Raw genomic sequence first — 14149 nt, 5'->3', positions numbered from 1 at the left:
AGGAACTAGAAATAAAATTAAATAATAACAATGCATTAAAATATAGTAATCGATTTTATAAAAGTTAATAACATGTTATTTTATTTTAAAAAATGATTATTAAATCAATTTAGTGTAAATCTTATTATTTAAAGGTGTTCAGCTTTAAAAGAAATAAAATGTATTAATGAGACACTCCTCACCATAATTCTAAATTCTGTTATTAGACTTTCTTAACAAATCCCCCAGTGAATAAATAAAAATGTCATTTCAAAATCAAAATACAAAAAGGTTTTATAGTCTTACATACCTGGTTACTTTTATTCATTCAATCATAAATTGTTACTCATTCAACTTGTAACAAATTATTGTAGAATTTAATAACTTTTTTTGTTAAAGAATGTCAGAAAACTATTAAACAAGTTTGGAAAACGGTGTAATCAACTTTTCTCTACATTTTGGTTACCCTTCTCCAATTTACAAAGCAGCGAAAACCGAAAAGGGGTAAACACGTGGTCTTGTGAGAAAGGAGTAAGGTAGTCAAATTGCTTGGCTCTATAGCTTCCATAACATGTTTGATACAATGTCTGAATCATAGAAAATCTGAGTGTTGTGTGTTGACAATGTTTCATTGGAAACTTGGTAGCTCAATTGTCTTTTACTTTCATTTTCAGTGCTGTTACAAGTACCCTCGTGATTCAAATAATGACGTGAACTGTTTCGTTTAATGTCGTGATTATTATGATGATAGCTTGTGGTAGTAGTGAGGTTTTTACTTTAGCTTGTTCATGATTCTTCTGCTATTCTTTTTCCAGATTACTTTTAAGCCTTGAGTCTTGTTGTTCTTGGAGAACAATTGAGCCCGGCTTTTAAATTGTAGTGTCATGGGGTTTCTAAGGCTTATAAGACGGTATGCTTACCCCTTTAGGGACAAAACTCGAATTAGACTTTACGCACTTCAGCATATGCAAAGGAGAGGATTCTCAAAGGAGGGAGTTCCTAATGGCAATGATGTGGTGCATCCAGTTCTGATCATTGGCGCTGGACCTGTGGGTCTTGTTCTCTCTATTCTTCTCACAAAATTAGGTAGACTCTATATGGTAAAGGCATTCCTATTGATTGATACAACTGCATGTTTTGGATTCTATTGTCGTAAATCTGACATTAAAGTGCGTGTTAGGAAACTGTTCTTGTTCATGTATTTTTTTCGTTTAAATCCACTTTTGATCCCTGTAGTCTTATGAATATGCAGTTTTTGTCCTTATAAAATTTTAATTGCAGATTTGATTCTTGAGTTTTTAAAAATTATGCAATTTCAGCGCATTGTATATATTTTATCTAATTGCTTACATGAAATACTTACATGTTTGTATGTGATAGTAGTATCGACTACTTATTTACATAAGATATTAATAGTAGGTTTGACAATTAGCTCCAATACATGTTAATCCTCTGTTTATACAATTACTCCTATGCTTTAATTCAAGTTGATATTTGCTCATGATTTTTGTATCTCTTTTTTCTTATAGGTGTTAATTGCACAGTTTTGGAGAGAAACAAGGCATTTTCTAAACATCCTCAAGCACACTTTATCAACAATCGATCCATGGAGGTTAAAAATTTCTCTGATAAATTATTTTATTTCCAAAAGAGCATTGTGATTTACTTTGATCAGTGGTGCAATTTTAGATATTCCGCAAAATTGATGGCCTTGTTGAAGAGATTCAAAGGTCTCAACCACCAGTAGATTTATGGAGGAAATTTATATATTGTACTTCCCTCTCTGGTTCAATTCTTGGATCTGTAGATCACATTCAACCTCAAGGTGCTATTCCATAGTTTATGAGAGTCGATTTCTGGTGTCATAGCAATAGGGAGATATATATTTTCAGTATAGTTTTGATAATGTGGCATTCAAAATATGCGGTATATCAACAAACAGACTGCATGATTTGTTCATTTTTGTCAATATTGAGCTTTAGAATATTCATATATCTTTTACTTGTTATCAGATCTTGAGCATGTTGTCAGCCCAGTCTCCGTTTCACACTTCTCACAGTACAAGCTAACTATGTTACTATTCAAGCAACTTCAAAATCTAGGCTTTCAAATATGTACACCTGAAAGCTTGGAAGGGAATGAACAGTCTTGTGAACAGAAAATAATGATGGGCCACGAGTGTGTATCCATTGATGCCAGTGATGATTTTATAACAGTAACTGCGTCTTCTGTCATTAAGGGGAAGCGTGTAGAACAGAATATTCACTGTAACATCCTTATTGGCACAGATGGTGCAGGTAGTACTGTAAGAAAGCTTGTAGGAATAGAAATGAGAGGTGAGAAGGACTTGCAAAAACTTGTCAGTGTCCATTTCTTTAGCAGAGACCTTGGCCAGTTTTTGCTTGAGGAAAATCCTGGTATGCTTTTTTTTATCTTCAACACTGAAGCTATCGGGGTCCTTGTTGCGCATGATCTCAGGCAAGGGGAATTTGTATTGCAGGTATGTTATGCTTTATTTCTGACAGAATCTGTACTTCTCATATCGTTAATGATCAAAATGTAAATACAAGTAAGAGTGTGATGATGAATGTTGAGCTTGTCTCTCATTTCTACAGCACATGCCCCAACTACTGATCCCCTGTCTCTCATTGAACGCTCGTCAATATTACATTTTATGATCCCTTGGCCTGGGGGACACCATTGCACAATTTGCAGGGCAATTCTGTTGTCTGCCTTTGCAAGTGCTTGATTTCATTCAGGCAGAAATTGATTTCCCATATAGATTACTTGAAAATCCGGATTGCTCTTTCTTTCCCACATTTCATTTCTGAATATAGCTTGTTGCTCAAGGTTGAATCTATCCAGAATGTGAAACACAATATCTGCTGTAGACCGCTGGGCATTACAGCAGCACTGATACAATCCCACATGACAGTTGTTCTTTTTTTTTTTCATCAATCGTGGCTCTCCCAGCAACAAAAGAACAGGTGGCAAGGGTTTTCAAGCCCTGCCTCACAAACAGGACAGATAGCAGGACACTTGACGTCTTTATCTTTAAGGCCCATGCGGGTAGGGATAACATTCCTGGATAGTCTCCAGAGAAACACCTTGCTCCTAGGTGGTATTTTCATATCCCAAATAGTCATCCAATTCCCATCCACTTGCAGATGAGTGGCTTCAACCCTTTTTCCTGGAACAGGTTATATGCGCTCTTAACAATGTAATTTCCATCGTTCTCCCAAGCCCAATCCTTGCATCCTCCCTGACCAACTTGTACAGTGTGTGTTCAACACATCCTTTCTTTTCATCTTTGTCAAACAGAACTTGTATCACATTTTCATCCAATACTTTCTGCTCCCTGTTCATAATGTCTTTGACAATTAAGTATTCACTATCTTGGAGTGGATCATCAAGCCTTCCCAAGCCTATCCTCATCCTCACCCACGGTTCAGCCCAAACCTTTATGTTAGATTCATCCCCAATCTTCCATCTATAGCCTTCACTAAGATCCACCCGTGAGATATGGATATTGTGCCATATGGGTATGATAGGCTTTATAGTAATTGTAAAAATGTCACTATTGTTTTCAACTGATTTATTGTGAATCAAATATATGATTCAAATTATATGATTGCAGATACCCTTTTATCCACCTCAGCAAACAATTGAGGATTTCAGTCCAAAGGTATCATTCACCCATCAAAGATGGTTTATACCCTTTTTTCAATAAATTTGTCATAATCATAATATAATAGATAAAATTTCTGTCTTGACATTAAAATTTAGAATTTGTAGGAGGACAGCAATATGTTGTAGTATGCATATAAAGTAAAAAACTAACATGCATGATATTATTCATTCCTTTTGATATGATTAAGCATAAGACGTTTATCTAAGTAATATTTGATTTATAGTAGGCATGTGAGAAATTGATCAGCAAACTTGTTGGTCGAGAGTTTGGAGATGTAGATGTAATAGATATAAAACCATGGATCATGCATGCTGAAGTTGCTGAGAGGTTTATATGTAGAGGCAACCGTATATTACTTGCCGGTGATGCCGCTCATCGTTTTCCTCCTGCTGGTGGATTTGGTTAGTTGCTTTATCTTCATTGCAGATAGTAGATGTCTAATGGTATAAGTAAAAGTAATCTGTATTAATATTACCTTTGGTCCATGCAAAATGGGGCAGAATCTGAACTTTTCCTGTTTTTTTCTTAGGAGCATGATAGTGTCACATCAAGAGACAGATTCATGTTTCATTTGCAGAACTTGCTTGTATCTTTTTCTTTGAATTTAGGCTTATGGCTTAACTCAAACCCATCAAAGTACAAAACTGCTTTATAAGGTGATGAGTGTTCATGCTTTCTGAGCTCTACTTAAGTCATATGTCTAGTTATAGAGGCCAGGTAGGAGTGACCACAGTTAAGGCAAATTCCTAACACCTTCCTTATGCCTTTGGCTTAAAAGGGTAGGGATATAGCTTAACTAGTATTATAAGGCTTGGATAACTTTCATCTTACAAGCAGGTTTTGTGAAATTAAATTAGACTCTAAGTTCAAATTGTAAGACTTTCTTTTTATGGGCATGGTGTTGTCATTTTTCCATATTTCACAATGTTTTTAAAATTAGAGATTGTCATGTGCCCTTCTAAAAACATACCTTAATTTTTGGTATAAATATTTAATAATTCTCCAAATTTAGAAATGAAAAATTGACCCTTCTCTTTACCATACAAACTCCTCCACCCTCAAATACACCTAAGGAAAAGAAGAGGAATCCAATCCAATATGGGAAAGGAAATCAATAATTGAAAAGTTGAATAATAAACATGCTGTAAATATCTAGTGTCTCAAGTGAATACTAGTTAGATGTGTGCTATTGGGGCTTCAACGAAGCTAAGACATATCCATGTACTCAGGATGAATTAACCACATGATATGTACTTGTTTAAAGTCAGTATGTGGATATTTTTTATAATGTTTGTTTCAAAAAATATTTGTAGCAGTAGTCCTGTATATTATTTTTAAAGTTACTGAATAAAGTACACTAGCAAATATGTGGTTAACCATAACAAGTGGCATATCACAGCTTTTGGATTCAAACTCTTTTTTGTTGATGCAGTTTAGATGAAGCAATTTGACATAGTATATTGATGTGATATGCCAGGAATGAATACAGGCATTCAGGATGCTCATAATCTTGCCTGGAAAATTGCTTCTGTGATTAAGGGTATTGCCCCAACTTCAATGTTAAATACCTATGAAATCGAACGTAAACCGGTAGTGCTTTTATCTCCTGTTACATTTTTTTGAATGTGTATAATTTTTTACGTTAGATAAACTGATTGAAATTGGTTGCTGTCTATTATTGCCAGATTGCTTTATTCAATACAAGATTAAGTCTAGAAAACTATAAAGCTGCCATGTCTGTTCCTGCTGCACTTGGTCTTGATCCAACTATTGCAAATACAGGTACTTATAATCACCGTATGTAATGATTTTCTGTTGTTTTCTTCATCATCAATCTGTTAATCTTACAAAGAACGATGCTCAACACTTCCATTGCTAATGAACTGAAATTTAACTGTTTGTCCTCATTTAATTGCAGTACATCAATTTATTGTTAATGGGATTGGTTCCATCTTACCATCCGGACTTCAGAAGGTAGCTTTGGATGGAATTTTTGGAATCGGTCGTGCACAGGTCTCAGAATTTGTCCTAAATGAAAGTAACCCTCTTGGATCCTCAAGGTTGGCTAAGCTAAAACATATATTTGAAGAAGGAAAAAGCCTTCAACTTCAGTTCCCTGCTGAAGATCTTGGTTTTAGGTATCACTGTGAATAATTAGTTTCCACATTTTGTATTATTGAGCTATATACCTCTATTCACATATTCCTCTAACTCTATCTGTTCATTTATTTATAAGGTTTTGTTCATATTAGTCAGTTGGATCAATTTTATTATTAGAGAATCATTTATAAAATATCCATTTGATGGACGTATAACTCAGCTGTTGAACTTAGGTACCTACAAGGAGCACTTGTGCCTGAGAGTAATGACATTGAGGGTCCCCCAGAAGTACTAACAGGGCGTCGGAGGGACTACACCCCTTCAGCCCAGCCAGGATCAAGATTGCCTCATATGTTTGTGAAAGTAAACCCGTTATGTGAGGTTTGTGGCACTGTCTACATATATTATCCATGACTATTCATCCTAATGTAAATGATTAGAGAGTTCTTTTGTCTTCCTTCCAGTAGACATTATTATTTACTTTTATTTAAAAACTAATTATTAGTAATTTTCACCTTAAATAAACTATTTTTTGCCTCCCTTAAAATTTTGAATTTTCATTTTATAGTTATTCAGATTTAGCTACTGGATGTTTACTGATTAAAACGCCAAGTTTCTTCTTTTGTTAAAGTGTAAGGATGTTTTGTAGGAGACTATTTCTACACTGGATCTTGTGTCAGGGGATAAAGTTGAATTCGTTCTCATCATCGCACCTGTGGAGGAATCTTATCATCTAGCTCGTGAAGCATTCAAGGTGGCTGAGGAACAAGAAATTTCTCTGAAAGTGTGTATTTTTTGGTCTACCGATTCTGTTGAAGGACTTGAGAAAGGAAGTGAAACATCATTATCACCTTGGAAGAATTATGCAGATGTTATTGAAGCTCAGTCATCCACTTCAAATTGGTGGGATATGTGTAACATGACGAGCAGAGGGGCGATTTTAGTTAGACCTGATGAACATATTGCCTGGCGTACAAGTTCAGGACTTGCTGAGGATCCTAGAGTGGAAATGCAGAGGGTTTTTGCTGCAATACTGGGAGAACACAGTTAAAATAAACAAATACACAAGATGATTTTTTGCTGGGGATCCTAGAGCAAAATGCAGAGGGTTTTTTCTGCTACACTGGGAGTGCACTGTTAAAATAAACAGATACACAGATTATTTGTATTGATTCTTTTAACAATACTTTTCTTTTTAAAGTTATTCAACTGTTTATGGTCATGGCCACACGTTCTAGCAACTTTCCAAGGGTTAGAAGCATACATTTGGCCGTTCAGTTCCTCTGATCTTCAATGGTAGGAGCCTAATTTGAAGTGTCTCTCTTTAAAATTTATATCCCTGCACAGGATACGGTGTATTTTATGGAATTTTCGTTGAATGCTACCATTACTCGTGGTTTTTCCTTGATGGCCATATGACGCTGCTACCAGGAATAAGAGAATGACTACAAATTACCGTTTCATTCATTGGGTTGAAAACCGTTTCATATTTTATTTTCTGATTTATACGATTCTAATAACATCTGGTGTGTGTCAAGCGATGTTTAGATGACAGTGCAAAAACCTCTTCCCAAAAGCAACATTCTTGCGTGCTTGAAGATGAACATAACTGTTTCTTCCTGCACCTTCATAATTACACATCATTGAAGTAATTTTTGGCCTTTGGACAATGAATTTCGAAATCCAGACTTTGGGTTACACTATTAAAAAGTCATTTTTTTTAATTTTAAAATTTAATTTTGAATTGTACAATTTAGAAATGGTAAAAATTAAATTTTATTGAGGCAATTAGAAATATCAGAAATGATGGGGGCACTGTAACCTTACCAAAAGCAACATTCTTGCGTGCTTTAAGATGAACATAACTGTTTCTTCCTGCACCTTCATAATTACACATAATTGAAGTAATTTTTGGCTTTTGGACAATGAATTTCGAAATCCAGACTTTGGGTTAACTATTAAAAAGTCATTTTTTTACTTTTAAAAAATAATTTTGGATTGTACAATTTAGAAATGGTAAAAATGAAATTTTATTGACGCAATTAGAAATATTAGAAATGATGGGGGCACTGTAACCAAAAGCCAAATTGGGATTCATTTCCAGAAAAAAATAAAAAAAATAAAAACCATCATGTGGGAAGGTAATTCGTGAGCATTGTGAAAGTTATTCCAAACACAAATACAGTAAATTGATAGCGTAAATAGGTTGAAAGAACGTCATATTCACAAGTCATAACCAATGAGACTACTTTTGACTGAGGAAAGAAAAAAAGCATTTGTAATATCACAAGAGTTGTATATAACCAGGATAACAGCAAGAAAATGACTTAAAGTAATGCTTACAGATAAATCCATTCCAAAAATTCTTAAAACTGAACAGGCTAAGAAGCATATATTAGGGTTAAGAAATGATCCCATAAGACATACTTCCATTCTATCAAAGTGTAATCAATACAATTCAATTTATCGTCACTGTTGAAATGACAATAAGATTAAGTGATTGCGGGCTGGGATAAGAATGAAGGAGCACATGTCAGACTTTATCTGAGGGAACAAGGCTCTAGAAGACACTGGTGTTTTTGATTCCTATACAAGGGTCCTCTGGGGATGTCAACAACAAATCCTCAACTTCAGGTACTAGCCATGGTTATTACATAACCAATACCTGATGTTATGATTCCAAGTATTCCACCAGCAACAACCTGCAGTAAGTATTGAGAATATTAAAAAAGAAAACCAACAATTAAAGAGTCCCAAAGAAATGAATATCAACTCAATTTAAACCTTCGGATCATGGAAACCATTAATTTAAAAGACTGGACTACCTACTTGACCTTCCTTTTTGTTTCAAAATAAATTATAAAATATATAACAAATTTAAAGTACTTGCCTTATCTGCTAATGATTTTATAAATTGGATTGTCTAATATTCAGAGAGATGAGAGAGTGAGATTCAGTGAGATAAGTGGAACTGAAAATAATTCAAACCAAAAGTATTGCAGAGCGTGTCCAAATTGTGTACCAAAGAGAAGGCCACAATCTTGTAATGACTATTTTTTTGTAATAACTTGAAACCATAGTTTTGGCACATTCTTATCTCTGTATGGTGTGATTCGTCATTCACTTATACTACTATATCAGATATTTTGAGTATAATAGAATCCTGATGGTACTGAAATAGCGTATTAAAAACAAGGAAAACCTCAGCCCTTAACATTTCAAAAAAAGTATAATATAAAATGATAAAACATAGATTCAGATGTTCATAAAAGACAAAAATTAACACGATCATAACCTAATTTTTTTAAGCAATCGCAGTTATATATTGAGTAAATAACATGGTGTACGCTAATTATTATTTAATAAAAACAATTGCGGAAAAGTGAATAACTTTTACTTATCCAAATTGATACAAAGGGGAATAATAAATAGCAAGAGGACATTAATTCTGTACACTAATCTAAGCATGAATATCAGAGAAGTATCTCACTGAATATAAGGAAAGATTCTTTCCATAAAGATAATCTAAAAACAAAGAAATAAAATCAGATCCTAATTACACCAAATCAAATTATGAGTATGATTGATTTCCGTATATCAAAGTTATGATTCTGATTCTTTCCTTGACTATTATTAACACTCTCCCTTAAACTGGGTGGTAGAAATCTATCATTCCTAGATTGGAACTGATGCTTCCATAAGTATTTCTTGAGAGAGCTTTAGTCAGAATACATCCTGTTCGGTTGCATGATGGAACCTGCTCAATACTTAAATTGCTTCCAAGGACAGTATGACTCAGATTGAATTAAGTTTGGCTACTGGTGCAAAAGTCTCTTCATATACCAGTTCATATGATTAGGTGATTCACTTGGCTTCCAAATCGAGCCTTATTCCCAAAGTAAACCTTTCAATTGTCATCAGGTGCAGCTACTAGTTTTGAAACAGTTGTAATTGTTGGTTTCAAGATAACTGTTGTTTCTATAATTTCTACATTTGAAATGGCTATTGGTTCCATAAGCTCCGTATTTCTGGTATTTGTTGGTGGTGTTTTTGTTGGTGTTGCATCAAGGGCATGTTCAACCGTCTCAAATCCAAAGAGTTGGAGTTCTTCCAGTTCATTTGAAATCAATGCCTTCTCCCTTGAATTTCAACTTTGAGATAATAAGGTTGATCCCCAAAGAAAGTCACATCCATATAGTTGTAAAACTTTAGCGTTGAGGGAAAGTAGCACCTGTATCCATTATGTTAAGTGAATAATCAAGGAAAACACATTTGATGGATTTTGGTTAAAGTTTGTTGCAGTGAGGGCTTATGTCGTGAACAAAGGCTGAGCATCCAAATAAGCTTAATAGAATGGAGGAGAAAATCCTACTAGTTGGAAAGAAGGTCTAGAGTTTGGAGTGAAGGGTGCTAAAGTTCCAAAATATGCGAAGACATTCTATTTGTGAGGTAGGTTTCAGTAAGGACAGTTCCTCCCCAAAATTGTTTTAGAACATTTGTAGCCAACATAAGTGATATGGGTACTTCCAAAATGTGTCTATTTTTTATCTGCAACCCCTTTTCCCAACCATATCTACACTAGAGCTTTGGAGTATAACTCTATGTGTCTTAAAAGTAGGAACTCAACATTGACTGATAATATTCAAATTACCTTTATAATGGTTTGGAATTCGTTTGTACCATGCTATGAAAATATTCAAATATCGACCATACCTTTGACTTCTCATTCATAAGGAATACCCAAGTAACTATTATTGGCCAACAATGATTGTAACAAACAATTTGGTGCCAGTAACGTTGCTGATTCAGGATGGTTCCCATACATCAACATGAATTATGGAAAATGAATGAGAGGGTTTATATGGTTAGGGTAAATAGGTGTTGCGTATATGCTTAGATAACTGGCGTTCACATTGAAACTCCTCAGATTTTTATTAAATAATGAGGGAAACATTTTCCAAATACACAAAGGGTGGCTTAGACAATAGTGCCATAACATTATAGAATTTTCATTACTCTGAGAAATTGCAGACGTTGGTTTTGGGTTCACTTTCAGAGTCGTCAACCCATAGGTGATAATGTCATGCACACTCTTTACTATTGTCAATCATCTTCCTTGACTCAAAAATCTAAAATTCATACTTGTTAGGAAATAATTTAGCAACACATCTCAAATCTTTCATAAGTTTGCTAATAGAGAGCAAATTGCTGTCCAATTTAGGTACACAAAGTACTGAGTCTAAAGTGTATATTCTTTAAAATAATTACTTCCTCTACCCAGAACTTTTAAAAGGGTACCATCAGCAATTCAAATTGTGGAGTTATCATGACAAGGTGTAATTTTCAAACACAAATATGTCTCCAGTCATGTGATCTAAGGCTTCTAAGTCTATGATCCATGATTTTTATTTTCCTTTGCTAGTGCTTAAAGCATGCAAAGAGTAACTTTTCACCATTACAGGAGAAATTTTTACAAAGTTTTTATTGTTCTTTGCTTAATGAAGATGCTCCAGGGTGTTCTTTTGCATCTTAATGATTATAGGCTCTTGCATTACCTCTGTTGTCCTGGTTTTAGAACACTTTTGCATCCGAAGGTTTCCCATAAATGTCTCAACAATTGTCCTTGGTGTGACCACTTTTCTTGCAACCATCGCACCAAGGACAATTCTTCTTGTGTATTGGACGATAATGGCTTGCATCTTGCTGCCATTTCTGAACTTTTAGGGAATGGGATTGGAATAGATTCTCCCAACATGATATTTCTTCTCTTCTCACTTCTTAGAATATTTCCTTGTCCTTTGCAAGTGGCTTGATTCCCAGAATCATTCCACGTACTTCATCATGATCCTTATTAAGCCCCCAATAAACAATTATAGATTCTATCCTTCTCCACCAGTACTCTATACTTATTTTTCTCATCCACTTAGTTCCACTCATTTTCTTCATATATATCCAGTTTCTGCCAATGTCAACTGAGAGAAACTCAAGGACTGAAAATTCACCTTGTTGCAACTCATGAAGTAGGCTTTTAATTCCTTCAATGGCTGGGTCACCAATGAGACTGGAGATGGTTCAAATCGAGCTCTGATACTATTCAGAGAAGTGAATATTTTTCCTTATTCAAATTAATTCAAAGAGGAGTAATAAATAGGGAGAGGAAGTTAATACTCTACATTAATGTAGGCTTAAATATCAAGGAAAAATCTGCCTAAATATCAGAGAAGAATCCCATTGAATATCTATCTGGAAAGATTCTTTCTTATAAAGCTAATCTAAAGATAGAAAGAAATAAAATCAGATCCTAATTACACCAGATCAAAGTACATTTCCGATTGATTTCCATTGATTAAATCTACGATTCTGATGCTTTCCTTACATATCAACAAAAGACTTCATAGTATGAATAAAAATCCCTTATGTTTATACTAAACAGCTTTCCAAAGAATAATGTCATTCTATCAAGAGTGTAAACAAGCAAATGACACTAAATTCCTTTGACCAAGATCCATAAAATAATCATGACAGGCGAACAAATAAAAAATGGTGAACCTGAGGGGGTGTATGCCCAAGTGGTTCCCGGAGTGGTCTGCTTTCAGCTAGAGGATGTTCAGCAGGAAGTTCAAACACGATTTGGTTCAAAATCTGGAAAAATTCAACCATTTAAACTCGGTAAAAGAAACAAATGGAAACCAACCAAACAAAAATTAAAACATCTCTTTTGCTGGAATCACAGGCAAATAGAAAAGGCTTTGTGGCATTTCGACTCTCACGTTTGGCATGAAAGAAATACATGTGACAGAATATGGTGCACACAAGTAAAACAAGGAAAAGAGTGTACCTCTGCCTGGCGTCCAGCTTGCAATCTTACACCAGTAGCATCATACATCACCTGCCAGTAATATCCCATATCAGAAACTCGCTCAACCATAAGCTAGTCATTAACAATTAGTTTCTTGCTGTGTAATCTAGTCAATGTATAGGACATCAAATCCTTTCTTAAAGTGACTATGTTTGAACATTCAAGGGCGAGTGGAATGAAAGGAAAGAAAGTTATCACTTCGCTATTTTTATATTCTATGGTGGAACATAAAAAATATCCAACTCATGCCCTCCTCTTAATTGAAATGGGAAATTAGAGGACAATTGAACGGCATGGAATGGAATGTATTGCACCAATTCCATTCCATTTGACCCTATTGTCTACCAATCCAAACGTGAATCATGCAAACCACACTTACATGTCCACTTCCTAAGAGCAGAGAGATAAAAGAAAAATAATAGATTGAATCTCCATTATAACATCACACTTTGAAAAGAAGAATGAAATATCCATAGAATGATTGATTTGAAGAACTAGGACATACAATACAAGCTAGAACCAAAGCAGTCGCAAAAAGAGGTCCTCCAAAGCCTTCATGGAACCCTATTGCCGCGGCAAGAGCAGCGACAGTAGCTGAATGGGAAGAAGGCATTCCGCCAGATCCAACAAGTTGCTTCGGATCCCATCTTTTTTCCTTATACCTACATATTAACCATGATCATAACAATAAGAAAAAAAAATTATCATTATTATTAACCCTCAATTAAACGCATCATTAGCCAAATAGCTGCAATTCAACTGTTATAATTTAATTCTTCCAAAGAGATTCATAATTCACACATCATTGACCAACCAGAAACTGAAATCATTTTTTTTTCTAAACTATTGTATTCGACACTGGATTCGTGAAATACGATAGAAAAAATGGAAAAACAAAACGAACGAACCAGGTAGTGAAAAACTTGATGGCTTGTGCGAGGGCGAAAGCAACAATGGCGGAAACGAGAGGGTAATTGTGCATTATTGACGACGTCGTAATTGACACCTCAACCATCTCCCTTCTCTCTGCTTATTTGTCAAATTGTTTTTGTTTATAAATAAACAAATTAATTGCAGTTTTTCCTTTTTCTCCTTTGAGAAATGTTACATGCAAACGCAAGCAGAAACAGGAATTGAATATGCTCCGAATTCTGAATTGTTTATTTTCTTAGCTCAGCTCAGCTTTCTCAACTGAATATGCTTCCCTTGTTCGATTACGTTAAGAATAGGCCCTCCAATGCTATGCATTTAATTCTCTCTCTCTTTCTTTTTTTCTTTATGATTTTCTTCTTGCAAGTACTTTTCCGCAACGCAACTTATTCTGCTTTGACCCAAAATTTGGAATTTGGAAATTCATATAATGGAAAGTTCTTGGAAAAGAAGACACACATGCCACCAAATGTCATCTAGAAAATATTGACGAAATAGTTTCAACGAAAAGAAAAATTCGTTATCTTTCTCTTATGGCAAGTTGCTAGTTGCTACCTACCTTCAATATGAAAAATAATAAATTATATTCC

The 14149-nt window shown here is 34.7% G+C and overlaps 2 protein-coding genes across 4 annotated transcripts; one reads left to right on the top strand and one right to left on the bottom strand.

Moving 5' to 3' along the window:
• Positions 1–396: 396 nt before the first annotated feature.
• Positions 397–7226, top strand: LOC114164246 (putative polyketide hydroxylase). Of its 3 annotated transcripts, none has more exons than XM_028048841.1 (12): positions 397–515; positions 795–1065; positions 1509–1591; positions 1669–1804; positions 1992–2479; positions 3617–3664; positions 3897–4071; positions 5148–5260; positions 5356–5452; positions 5589–5808; positions 6004–6151; positions 6420–7226. In XM_028048841.1, exons 2-12 carry the CDS (start codon positions 864–866, stop codon positions 6819–6821), a joined length of 2112 nt encoding a protein of 703 aa, XP_027904642.1. In that variant the 5' UTR covers positions 397–515; positions 795–863; the 3' UTR covers positions 6822–7226. The 3 variants fall into 3 exon arrangements, with proteins under 3 accessions (XP_027904642.1, XP_027904651.1, XP_027904659.1); XM_028048850.1 differs by lacking the exon at positions 397–515 and adding an exon at positions 519–621; XM_028048858.1 differs by lacking the exon at positions 397–515 and adding an exon at positions 639–747 and having other exon boundaries at positions 908–1065.
• Positions 7227–8019: 793 nt separating this feature from the next.
• On the bottom strand, positions 8020–14001 carry LOC114195548 (uncharacterized membrane protein YuiD-like). The gene is made up of 5 exons (XM_028086093.1): positions 13538–14001; positions 13135–13291; positions 12609–12659; positions 12320–12412; positions 8020–8472 (listed from the first exon to the last, which is right to left on the bottom strand). The coding sequence occupies exons 1-5, from the start codon at positions 13642–13644 to the stop codon at positions 8401–8403; spliced, it is 480 nt and encodes a 159-aa protein (XP_027941894.1). The 5' UTR covers positions 13645–14001; the 3' UTR covers positions 8020–8400.
• Between the last annotated feature and the right edge of the window lie 148 nt (positions 14002–14149).

The sequence above is a fragment of the Vigna unguiculata genome, chromosome 1 (genome assembly GCF_004118075.2).
Source record: "Vigna unguiculata cultivar IT97K-499-35 chromosome 1, ASM411807v1, whole genome shotgun sequence".
NCBI classification, from domain to species: domain Eukaryota; kingdom Viridiplantae; phylum Streptophyta; class Magnoliopsida; order Fabales; family Fabaceae; genus Vigna; species Vigna unguiculata.
Note: the sequence above shows the minus strand (reverse complement) of the source record. Positions and strands in the feature narration are given on the sequence as shown.